The sequence below is a fragment of the Teleopsis dalmanni genome, chromosome 2 (assembly GCF_002237135.1).
Source record: "Teleopsis dalmanni isolate 2A chromosome 2, ASM223713v2, whole genome shotgun sequence".
NCBI lineage: Eukaryota > Metazoa > Arthropoda > Insecta > Diptera > Diopsidae > Teleopsis > Teleopsis dalmanni.
Genome location: NC_051847.1, coordinates 10,592,371 through 10,605,564, shown reverse-complemented (window position 1 = coordinate 10,605,564; position 13,194 = coordinate 10,592,371). Strand labels below are relative to the sequence as shown.

Sequence of the window (13,194 nt, the reverse complement as noted above, 5' to 3'; positions counted from 1 at the left end):
GCGTTGCTCGAATACCAGGATGAGCCAAACCGTGGAGTTTTGAGAGTACCAGCTGCCGACAGTTTGCGGGAACAAAAGGACGAACACGACTGCCTGACACATCACAGTACAGTTCAATACTCGAATCCGGCAATCTCAACTTCTTCAACCCAACCCCATCTTCAGACTGGCTCTTCAGCTGAGCGAGCAACTCTGCATCAGTCTTCTGCCCCTCAGCAATTAACTCAATAACATTTGCCTCCAACTGAACCGTAGCAACCCGAGACAAAGAGTCAGCCACCGTATTATCTGCACCAGCCAGATGACGAATATCAGTGCAATACTGACTAATAAACTCCAGCTGTCTTGCACGACGAGGAGATGCCTTCTCACTTATTTGCCTGAACGCAAACGTTAAAGGTTTGTGATCCGTAAAAATGACGAAATCACGTCCCTCTAATGCATACTTAAAATGCTGGACAGCTTGATAGATAGCAGTCAACTCACGATCATAAGCACTATACTTAGTCTGCGCTGGACTCAAACCTTTTGAATAAAATGCCAATGGCTGAGTCACACCTTTCACTACTTGTTGGAGAACAGCACCCACCGCAACGTCTGAAGCATCAGTCGTGAGCGTCAATTGTGCATCCAGAGCCATGAAGTTAAGCAACGTAGCTTGGGCAAGATCATTCTTGCAAGCCTCAAAAACCTCTACATCTTCTGGAGTCCAAGAAATCACCGACTTATCATTCTTGCGGTTACCTGGTGTAAGATGAAACAACCGCTGCTGATTCTGCACAGCGTTACGCAGAAACGGCCGATAAAAGTTCACCATGCCTAAGAATTGTCTAAGCTGTTTCACCGTTGCTGGCAGAGGAAAATCACGAACAGCTTGAACTTTACTCTCCGGAGGACGTAAACCCTTTGCACTAATAACGTGCCCAAGGAACTCGATCTCGGAACAGCCGAACTTACACTTGGCAAAATTCACGGTCAAACCAGTTTCTCTAAGTCGATCTAAAACCAGTCGCAAATGCATTCTGTGTTCTGCTTCATCTTTTGACGCAATTAAAATATCGTCGATGTACGCAAAAACGAAATTAAGATCACCTAGAGTCTCATTCATAAAACGCTGAAACGTCTGGGCAGCATTACGGAGACCGAAAGTCATAAAGCGAAACTCGAACAGGCCAAACGGAGTTGTAATAGCTGTCTTCGGAATGTCTGCCAGTGCAAGCGGTATCTGATGATACGCTTTCTGCAAATCTATCTTCGAAAACATAGTTTTACCATGAAGAATACTCGTCACATCATGAATGAACGGAATCGGATACCGATCAGGTTTAGTTTGCGCGTTGAGCATGCGATAATCGCCACACGGTCTCCAACTTCCATCGCCTTTGCGAACCATGTGAAGTGGACTTGCCCAACAGCTTTTCGAAGGTTGACAAATCCCTGTCTGGACTAAAAATTGGAATTCCTTCTTGGCTTCTTCAAGTTTGGCTCCAACTAAACGTCGGGGACGCGCAAATGACGGCGCACCAAATGTCTCGATGCAATGTTCAACCTTAGTAACTAAACCCATCCGATTTGCACTCATAATGCCTAAATCACGGTATTCATTAACCAGCTCAGCATAAGCTGAAACTGAACCACACACACGCACAGTATCTTCTTGAGACACAGCAGCCTTACCCTTCATCATCAAAGTCGTCTTCGAATCAACTAACCGCTTCCTTTTCAAATCCACTAACAAGTCATAGTGATTAAGGAAGTCGGCTCCAACAATAGGGCAGCTAACATCCGCAATCACGAACGTCCACGGGAAATCTCTACGCAAACCCAAAGACAAAAGCAGTCGACGCTCGCCAAATGTTTGAATAGGCGTACCATTAGCGGCATATAAATTAACTGATGCAACACTGTTAGCCCTTTGCTTCCAACGACAGAACGACTTCGGTAAAACTGATATGTCCGCACCAGTATCAATGAGAAAAACGGTCGACGTGGCGGGATCTTTAATACTAAGTCGAGCTATACGAACACTAACCCCTTCTCGGCTCGACGACGTAGAAGGAGTGCCTAGTTTTTTGACTGATGAGAGCTTGCCACAAAACTACAGGGCTGCCGACAAGCATTAGCTCTATCACCAAACCTTTCGTGATACCAGCACCAATCTGGATGGACTTCCTGGTCGGGAACGAGTTCGCCTACGTCTCCTCGATGACGATCGACTTTGCACCGACTCACTACGACGTAAATCCAAACGACTCAGACGCTGTTCGATTTGCTCAAGCCTTCGTAAAATCACAGCATTCTCAGAATAGGCTGGACAATCAGAGGCTGACGCTACAGCTATCTGTTGAAAATCACCCGCCTCGCAAATACGGTCTGCTAATTTCGCCAGTTCTGCTAGTGCCACGTTCGATGCCTGCAGAATAGCGCGCACTTGTGGTGGCAAACGCTTCAGCCAAAGAGACTTAAGGAACTCATCGCTCACCTTGTCTTTAGCTAACGCTGTCAACTCCGTTAGCAACTGTGTTGGGCGTCTATCACCAAGTTCAACTTCTGACAACAACCGTTGAATCTTCCGCTGCTCGCTCTCACTGTACCGCTCTATGATGCAAGCCTTTAAATTAGCGTGTCTTCCAGTTTCAGGAGGATGAAGCACTGCATCACTTACATCGGCGATAACACTTGACTCAATCGCTGCTACTACCGTGTTGAACTGTGTGATGTCACTCGTAATGGCAGCTACTGCGAATTGCGCCTCGATCTGAGCAAACCAAATCTCCGGTCGCTCGTGCCAAAACGGTGGCACCTTCACTGCTACACGGTTTACGACACTTCCACTATCAGAAGCCATTACTACACCTTCGTCTGCAACTGACATCACAGCTCGATAATTAGATATTTAGCTCAGAAGTTAAAATTTCTAAATTTAAACTTTTTCGAGATCACGTCGGGGTCACCAATTTAGCAATGATCTGTTCACCTTGCTAATTAATAAATCTCTAAAAATTTTCAATGTTAATAAACTTTTATTCAACTTTTTACAGAGAGAAAAATCGGAACGTTCTCCTCAATCAAAACAAAAAACTTAAAAATATTTGAAATTGAATTTTACTTTTTAAATTCAATAAATGCACAGCCAACTGGGTCGCCACAGAATATTTCTTTTTTAAAGTATGTATTACTAAAGTTATTGCACTATATTATTACCTGACTAACTATTACCTTTATTGAAGAAAAATGAGGATGATGATTTTGTACAGTATGGAACGAAAATTGTCACGGATTGTATTTGAGTCCTTCTTTTTAAATTTGTTATAAACTATTTTTATGTTGCCTAATTTACTTATTTAAACGATTCTTTATTTGACCATCACTATAACTCTTAGTACTTAATATTATGTATATGTATATAGTTAATAAGAATGAATTAATAAATAATAATAAGCATTTCACTGTGTTGTTTGAGTTTATTATATATAAAGTTCTTCTTCTTATTTGATACTACATTCCAGTATCAACCTTGGCTTCCCTATATATAAAGTTACTTTCGGCTTTTAATTATTAAAGATATCTGATCTCATAAACTATTAATATAAATTACAACGTTCTTCTAATTATGGGTGATTGTACATCATTAGAAGATCATTGTTATGTATTATTGATATATAGAAGCAGTTAGCCTTAGCAGGGGTTTGATTTACAATTATACAATTATAATACAATTATAGTTCTTGATCCACATATCAATATTAAATAAGTTCAATAAATGATTTCATTAGGCAAATTATCTTTTAACTTATTGGTTATATTCTTAGTAAAGAATATATTATATATATATATATAATATAAATATTTTGTACAATAACCTTTAATAAATAAACTCTCAAATTTTTCTGCAGTGCCAATTATAAAAAAGAGTTCAAAAGAAAAAAAAATAGCAAATTGTTTATACACAATAAAAAAGGGTTAATAATATTACATTGTTAATTATTTGTTGTTAATTATAATTTTTAATTATGAGTTTCTGTAAATACACAGATTTGTGTATTTTTGTTGGTTGAGTATTTTTTATTCACTGGTTTCTTGTTATATTCCTGCTGATATATAACACCAGGTGTAACACCAAAAAAATATAAAGAGAAATAAAATTGATCACCCTCAGTAAAAAAAAATCAGTGGCGGTAAAAAGAAATTATTATTATAAAGAATCTTTGCTGCTCTATATTCTCCATAACAATAATATTTATTGCCGTTCTTGATTTCTTTTTGCTGGATCACTTTTATTTCATTCTTTACATATTTTTTTAGTGGACTCTTACAGACTTTTTTCGAAACTGTGTCAGACTTGAACCCACAAACACCATCTCTTAGGATATACACAGGAGCTTAGTATTTGTGGTTACAAATTCATCTATGCTAAGGGTTTTAAAGTGAGGGAATATGGGTAATTGCTTAGGGAACTACATAGGAGGGAAGAGATTCTTAAAAGCTTAGTTAGTCGGTGCGTACCGTAAGAACATAAACAAACTTAAGCCATAGCGAAATGCACAGCCAACTTTGTTTCTATATATGATAGGAACAAAGTTCCCCGCTGTTGTTAATTTCGTTCTTATTAATACACAGATGTTGTTGTTGTTGTTGGTGCATTTCGCTTTGACTTATGATACGTGTCGATTAACTGAGCACAAGAAACACTGGAATTCTTGATGCACGACAAAACCAATTCTTGATGCCAGATTATTTTGAGATATTTAAGACTATTTGATATATTTTGTACTCTCAAGGTGCATCCACACCAAAGTGAACGTTTGCGAAGGAACGAAAATTTGCAAGCAATGGTATATGGAAAGATGCAAAATAATGACTAGAAATCAAAAGTTGATTTTTGTTGCGTTAGAGTCAAAAGTACCCGATTATTATAATAAGAAGTATTTATATATTGTAATAAATAGTAATCGTATTTTATTATATAAAAAGTACTCATATTTTATGATATATAAGTAATTTTATTTTTTATTTGTTCACAATTTATGCCGTATGATATATTTTTAATACGTGATTTAATTAAATTTGACTATATATACAATTAACATATTAATATATAACTATATAAGTAACTTGCCAATTGCAAGGAAATTTTAAGAAGTTAATCTTTATTACCAATCTAGATCATCAGTCTCATATTTGTTGTTTTTTTGTACATCACTAGTCAAGAGCAAAATAAATATTTTAAGGGTTTTTAATACAACAAGCGGTATTATGTTTAAATGCTGACGCTAAGTCCAGACACATGGCTTTACCTTCCCATTGTTAAACAAATATATGTACATGTACATAGAAATAATTAGATAAAATTTATGTATTTTGTTTTATGAATTCACAATTCATAAAATTAACTTTTCATTAAATAATTTTTTTTTCTCTTTTCTTGTTAATTGTATCTTTCGGATTAGAAATTGACAATTATTAATCAAATTTTAAAAACTAAGCACAATGCAATTAGCCGGTGAAAAAAATAAATTAAAATTTATAATGAAATTAAATGTATATTATTTTGTATAATTATATTGATAATAAAAAAAGATAATAAACAAAGACATATTGACTACTTACTAGTCACTACGTCCGTCACGGCCCTTTCGGGCGGATATCCACTTTCCATCTTCAAAATTGATTTAATTTTAATTTATTGTATCAATTGTTCTAATCGATTAATTTTTGTTTTATATAAAAAACAATTTATAATAATTATTTATATTTTTGTTTTGTTTTTATAGATTCAAACCTAGTAGTGAATTAAATAATGTAATATAATTTATTAATAATAAAATTTAGTATAACAATAAGATATTATTTATTTACTATTCACTATTTCGAGAGACATTATTAATTAAAATCGAATGAAACATGGTAAAAACTATATTAGTTAATTAAATAAGAGAGGAAAGACGGAAAGGGTTTAAGATAATGATAGGGCACGGGTAACAATCACGTGAACTGAACACTAAATAATATCAAATACTCAAGGGGGGAGGGGGGTGGGTCTGGCGCTGCAAAAATAGTATGGGATTCACTGATGACCAAGTAATGGATGCCTGGATGATCTTAGCACTAGAAAAATAAGGGAACTGCAGGATTTTAATGAAGTTCTCTTTTGCATTTTCTGTTGATTTCGACTGGATTTAATTATTTTACCAGATTACTAGATTCGTCAATAATTTAACCATAAATTATCCCAAAAACATCATTACAATAATACATTATTAAATTTTTTTTTTATATATTGAGAGTTAATTAAATAGAAAAGGGGACTAATGAAAGTGTTAGGGATAATGATAGGGTACCAACATAAGCAGGTGAATGGAAGACTAAGCAAGACCAAATAGTCAATTCAAAGGTGGACTACAAAAACGAAATTTCATTGTAGTTTAACGTTATTTATGGCAAAATATTGAATGTGGACAATAAGAAGTGAATACTAGAAAAGAAGTAAATATAGACATCAATGAACTTAAATGAAGGGTTCTTATTAATTTCTTTTAAGTAGTAGCTTTACGTGATTGTTTGTATCTCCAGATTTTGTAAGGGGAAAATAAGAACTTATTAATATATATACATATATATATATATATATATATATATATAATACTAGATAACCCGACAAACGTTGTTTTGCCTTATAAATTATTTCTAGTTTCTAGATAAATTCTAGTGTAGACAAAAGTAACTTACTTATTATAAGTGTGTAAGTATGTGGTATATGCATGAAATAGGCATGGAGCGCTATGAACGGAAAGGAAAATAAAAATAACAAACGCCAAACAATATTATTTTTAAGTTATTATAGTTTATTTATTAAATTAATAATTTAAAATCAATAGATTTGTATGATACCAAGTTCCCTAGCAACAACTGTTGTATCTTCAAATTTAAATTGTCTTGGATTGACTATAAATAATAATAATGATAATGAGCCAGTAACATTAACCAACAACAGTCGAAGATAAAAGCACTCAGTGTGTTTTGGATTAACTGTAAATAAGCGTTCGATTTAAATAAATTGAGACATGCATCAACTGGTGAAACTTGCTTGAGGGGCATCATTTTTTTGTTTGAGCCCATGTGAAATAGCGTGGTACTTGTGAATAGAGTAATGTTCTTGCAAAGGCACCAAAATCATCCGTACTATTACACAAAAAAATGCAGTGAGTGTAGATTTAGGTGGATTTGTACCACGATCAATCACTGTCTCGTTCGTGAAAAATACACGCTGACCGTTTTTAAGATGGACGGCTAACTGAACAGCTGCTGGATCCCCTTCATGAATTAGAAAACCGAAGATACGCCAAGCAGCTTCATGGGAGCTGATGTACCGACCAATTTGGTAGAGCGTAATTTCACCGTTTTTGTTCATTGGAGGAGCATTTTACAGTCGAAGATAAAAGCACTCAGTGTGTCTTGGATTAACTATAAATAAGCGTTCGATTTAAATAAATTGAGACATGCATCAACTGGTGAAACTTGCTTGCGGGGCATCCATTTTTTTGTTTAAGGCCATGTGAAATAGCGTGGTACTTGTGAATAGAGTAATGTTTTTGCAAAGGCACCAAAATCATCCGTACTATTAAACAATTCAAAAAATGCAGTGAGTGCAGATTTAGGTGGATTTGTACCACGATCAATCACTGTCTCGTTCGTGAAAAATACACGCTGACCATTTTCAAGATGGACGGCTACCTGAACAGCTGCTGGATCCCGTTCATGAATTAGAAAGCCGAAGATACGCCAAGCAGCTTCATTGGAGGTGATGTACCGACCAATTTGGTAGAGCGTAATTTCACCGTTTTTGTTCATTGGAGGAGCATTTACATTAGTATTTTCTACTCTAAACACAGCCATACCACCGCCTTTATGGACATACTTATATATTTGATGCTCTTCACAGAACTGCAAAACTCAACATTAATATAAGCATTGTATGTCTTGCTTAGCAGAGGCGAATACGTTACCACCCGCCATTGTCCCCCATTATCGGGATTTCTTCGACGATATATTGGATATCCGTCGGTATTTGTTATAGTATCATTAGTGAAATCTTTAGAAAAATTTTTAGTACATTTTCCATCTGCCATGCAAGCCGAAGACGAAGAACGAAGTCGATGTAAATGCTCGATGTACTTGTTGGCGTAGTTACATAAAATATTAAGAAAAAATTTTTCTTTTTCAAAAATATAAACAAAATTTATGTCAAAAAAATAAAAAATTTTTTGTTAAGCACTAAGGATATTTTTACTGGGTAGGGACTCCCTAATCACTTTAGCGGTATGAAAAATAGATAGTAGCCGATTCTCAGACCTACTGAATACGCATATAAAATTTGGTAAAAATCGGTAAAGCCGTTTCGGAGGAGTACGGTAACTAACATTGTGACATGGAAATTTTATTTATAAGACCGCAAACAGACATCGTTTGGCCTTGCGACTTATTGATGGTCTTTGCAAATGCCAATCTAATAGGAAATTGAACGCGTTTGAATTAAATTGGCATGTCTGTGAGAATCATTGGAATTCGTGGCAATAAAACTTTTTCGTTTCGGAACTTGCCATTCAAAATGGTGGCTTCGATAATGTTTTTCATCAATTTTTTAATTACCAATCGCGTATTATTGTACTATTGTATTGTATGTGTACATCTGGAAATACGCGGTCAATGAGAGCATTTTGGGAATTAACGATAGTGCAGAAATTAGGGGGCAGTTTTATGAATTCAGTATTTTCATAGACAACAACTTTTCATATCATAGCAAGTTTTCTTTTTCAAAAATATAAAAAAATTTATGTCAAAAAAATAAAAAAATTTTTGTTAAAGCAATAAAGATATTTTTGCTGGATAGGGACACCCTAATCACTTTAGCGGTATGAAAAATAGATAGTAGCCGATTCTCAAACCTACTGAATACGCATATAAAATTTGGTAAAAATCGGTAAAGCCGTTTCGGAGGAGTACGGTAACTAACATTTTGACAATGTTAATTTTATATATAAGATATATGTATATATATATATATATAATAATAATAACAATGAAATAACTTTCTTATGTTTTCTTCATTTTTGTGAGTTAGTGTTTGAAGCACTTTTACTTAATAGTGAAGTCATTTACTGTAACAAGAGCCCCGTTGAATTCTGATAAGGTGGTATTCGGGTTAATTTACAGAAGTATGGTTTGAATCCAAGCATACTATCCTGACGGAATATATATTGCGTTTGATTTGAGAGCGTGAAAATTTGAATTAGTGTGAGCATCCACATATTCCAAACACATCAGCACTCTGTCTTTGATATACTTTTGCATAAACTCGACTCTCAAGTCTTCGTTTATATCTTCATTCGACATGTTTTAAAAAAATATTCCGATAAGTTTGAAGTTTTCTAATAGTGAATGTGTGATTAAGGAAAATAAATAAGAAAACAAAAATCTTAAAATAAAAACTAATACAATAATTTTCCTTTTTATTTTTATTATTCAGTTAAAACTGATAGTAGTTTTTCCAGCCTATTTTAAAAACATTGAACTCATAACAGTATTACTTATAATATTGATATATTTCTGTATAATATAATATGTAATAGATATTTATATATTAATTAAAATAATATAAATAATAATTTTTGTTGTTGCAGTTCATTATTGTTTGAAACCTCTCTGTATTTATGTATATTTATTTCTTAATTTAATTGATCTTATCTTTTTCTTATCATTATTCTGTAAGAAACTGAAATCAAGAAAGTTTGTCGATTAATTAAAGCTTTAAGTATGTTAATTAGGTAGCCAATCTCTAGAAACAATTTCTCATTGCACAACTTTATCACATTACCTTACATCATAATAAATAATAATTATAATAATTAAAATACTAATTTAAAGATTTCATTTAATACAAATTTATCCTTGTAAGTTTCAAAATTTTTCAACCGCATTTCGTCTTCAAAAGTTCCAACAATTTGAGCAGTAAAAGTACCAGTAAAAAATTGCTTAATAAAGTAAAATTATGGTTTTAATGTGAACTCCCGACAAAATTCTACATTAAAAATGTGTAAGTGTGTAATTTGGTTGTGTAGATATTTGTGTGCCAAGTGACACAATTGCACAAGCAACCGTTGCAGCCGTTGCAGATGTGCAAATGTGCAACCATCAAAATTCAGATTTTCATATCCGGATTTTTTGCAATTGCGTTAAATTGTTCGTCATTATTATGAATGCGTGTTAATAATACAACAATAAGTGTAGCAAGAATAACTGCAACAACTATAACAATAACAATAATTGCAGCATACATACATCCATGCAACAACAATAAAAATAAGCTGCAACATAAATTTATTCATTGAGGCTCTTGTGATTGTCATTATTGTTGTATTTATGTAGAAGCAACCTCGCACGTACATTCAACGAAAATTGCCTTTAGTGACACTTCTCCGTACAGTCGCATTTTATAACTATGAATACAGGGTGTGATTAGAATCCTTTAATACTAGATTCACACAAGAATTTTGTTTGTAATTTTAGCTGTCAAAAATTTTCATTTTGCATTGAAAGCAACAACAATTGACAGCTAAAATTATAAACAAAACTCTCGAGTGAATCCAGTATAAGGCTTAACTCTCTTATAGAATAAGTGCGGTAATAGAGTCATAACATGAGTAGAATAGTAAAGAATTAGTAGGGGACTACTTTATTGTGTTAGTTCAATAATGATAATTTTACACGGGAACTTTCTACTGTAATGCTTCATTTTCACTATGTCATTTTCAATGTCAAATAAAGAATTAGTAGGGCACTACTTTACTCTGTCAGTTTAAAAATGATAATTTTACACGAGAACTTCATTTATGTCAAATAAAGAATTAGTAGGGGATTACTTTATTGTGTTAGTTCAATAATGATAATTTTACACGGGAACTTTCTACTGTAATGCCTCGTTTTCACCATGTCATATTCAATGTCAAATATTGTCAGTATAATGAAAATCGGTAGTCACATGATGTCATATTTGCATTCTGGTCATATAATAAAAACGCATTTGACACACTAGTCATTTATAATTGTCATTTAATTGACATAGTGAAAACAAGTCATAAGTTTTTTTTTTAATATTTGACACAATTTTATTAGTTTCATTTTATTTATTTTTAATTTTGAAAATGTGTTATGTATGGATTTGGATAGGAATATTTAATTACAAAGGGTTACCTATACTTGAGTGATTTATGTCAAATTGAAGTGTTATTCAAAACACCATATCTTAAGAGCAAGATCAAACATTTAGCAACAACCATTGAACATAATAAATATACATTAAAATATATTAGATAAATGGTTAAAATCATATAAATGGTAGTTATAGGTATCATATTCAATTTCATGCAATTTCTTCTATTATATTTTTCGGTTGGCGGATATGTCAGCAAAGAAAAGTGTCACGTAGCGAGCAATAGTAATTTAAAAGTATTTGTGGAAGAACCGATATATAATGTAGAAGTCAAGAAGTCAAGTGTGGAAGTCAAGTGATGGTGTAGTATTCAGTTTGGAGGTGCAGTGGTAGTGCTGGACCAACCGTACCAATCGATGGTATCAACTTTGTGAGGTCTTTTTCACTTTCCAGAGTTACAAAGAGACAAAATTTAAATAAACATATGCTATTGTTATTCCAAATTATGATAAATGAAATAAAAATAGAGGTTACAATGGAAAAGCGATTTAATGAATATCCAACTTTAAATATTTAGTTTAACTGATAATGTTTTGAATAGTTACCCACAGGTTCTTATATATAATATAATCCATTTCGTGGTCCTCATTTGGCCGCATAGTCTCATTAACATATGCTAAACATAATTGTTATTTAAGGTATATATATTTAGTTTAAAGCTTTGAACTCAGATTTCATTCTTCTTCTTCTTCTTCTTCTTCTTGAGTTAGTGCTATTACGCACTTTTACTCTATAATGACTGGGGGGTTAATCACTACCCCACACTAGGCTTTAACTAGGCTAAAAAATCATATCATTTATTTGTCTTTTAGTTGATGACGGACCTTAAATCAGCATATCTTCCTGAGAGTCCAGAAGTGGACTTGAGGATTGTTATGGCGGGGTTAAGTAGCGTATCAACTTTAGTGAATAATTTTAAAGCTCTGTCTCTGATATATTTTTTCACTGAGTCAATCCTAAGATCTCTATGTATGTCCGTAGATCTAATGTACCATGGAATCTTAAACAGTTTTCTTAAGGCCAGGTTTTGAGCTATCTGTAATTGCTTTAAGGTGGTATTTGAGGCTTTGCTATATGTAACACATCCGTACAGAAGAGCAGGTCTAATTACTTGCGTATAAAGTAACTTTCTGTTTTTAAAGTTGAAGTGATAATTATTAAATAGCGGCTTTAATAAATGTAGAATCTTAGAGCAGCTATTCCGTTTGTATTTCAAATGTTTAAGCCAATTGAACCGTTTGTCAAAAGTGACCCCCAGATATTTTATATTATCCTCCCACCGTATCTCCGTGTCGCAAACGCTCACTCTTGGAGGATGCTGTCTTCTTTTTCGAGTTATAAATATAGCCTTGGTTTTGTCATTATTAATTTTAATCTTCCATTTTTGGAAGTATTCCACCATAAGGTCTATATTTCCCTGTAACGTGTTGCTTACATTTAAGGCATCCCGATCCGAGTAGATCAAGCATGTGTCGTCTGCGTAAAGCGCCATTGATGTGGGACTTAAGGTGGGGATGTCTGCCGTGTATACATTAAACAATGTGGGAGACAAAGGCGACCCTTGAGGTACACCTGCTACAATTGATCGGGCGGACGAAAGAGTGCTATTAATTTTAGTACGGAAGGCCCTTTCTTGCAGGAAGCTACCAATGATTTTAGTCAAACCACTAGGGATCCCAAAACGGGCTAATTTGACTATTAGACCATCATGCCAGACCTTGTCAAAAGCTTTGGCTATGTCAAAAATAATCATCCCGGTGGACTCCCGTTTACTTAGAGCGGTTTGTATCAGCTGCGCAGTTCTGGCTAGTTGTAGTTCCGTGGAGAGATTATCCCTAAACCCGAATTGTTCGTCAGGAAGTATATTTAGGGCATTTACCGCTGTTTTAAGCCTAGTCAGGATTACACGTTCTGCCAATTTCCCC

The 13,194-nt window shown here is 34.0% G+C and overlaps 2 protein-coding genes across 2 annotated transcripts in view; one reads left to right on the top strand and one right to left on the bottom strand.

The window, feature by feature from the left end:
• Positions 1-2,128: 2,128 nt before the first annotated feature.
• LOC119673926 lies at positions 2,129-4,361 on the bottom strand. The gene is made up of 2 exons (XM_038085043.1): positions 4,317-4,361; positions 2,129-2,758 (listed from the first exon to the last, which is right to left on the bottom strand). The coding sequence occupies exons 1-2, from the start codon at positions 4,359-4,361 to the stop codon at positions 2,129-2,131; spliced, it is 675 nt and encodes a 224-aa protein (XP_037940971.1).
• Positions 4,362-4,437: 76 nt separating this feature from the next.
• The window catches only part of LOC119673925 (lamin-C-like), a 9,401-nt gene continuing 644 nt past the window's right edge, over positions 4,438-13,194 (top strand). The window contains exon 1 of the mRNA XM_038085042.1: positions 4,438-4,441. Within this exon, the coding sequence (XP_037940970.1) occupies positions 4,438-4,441 (4 nt within the window). The remainder of the gene's footprint in view (positions 4,442-13,194) is intronic.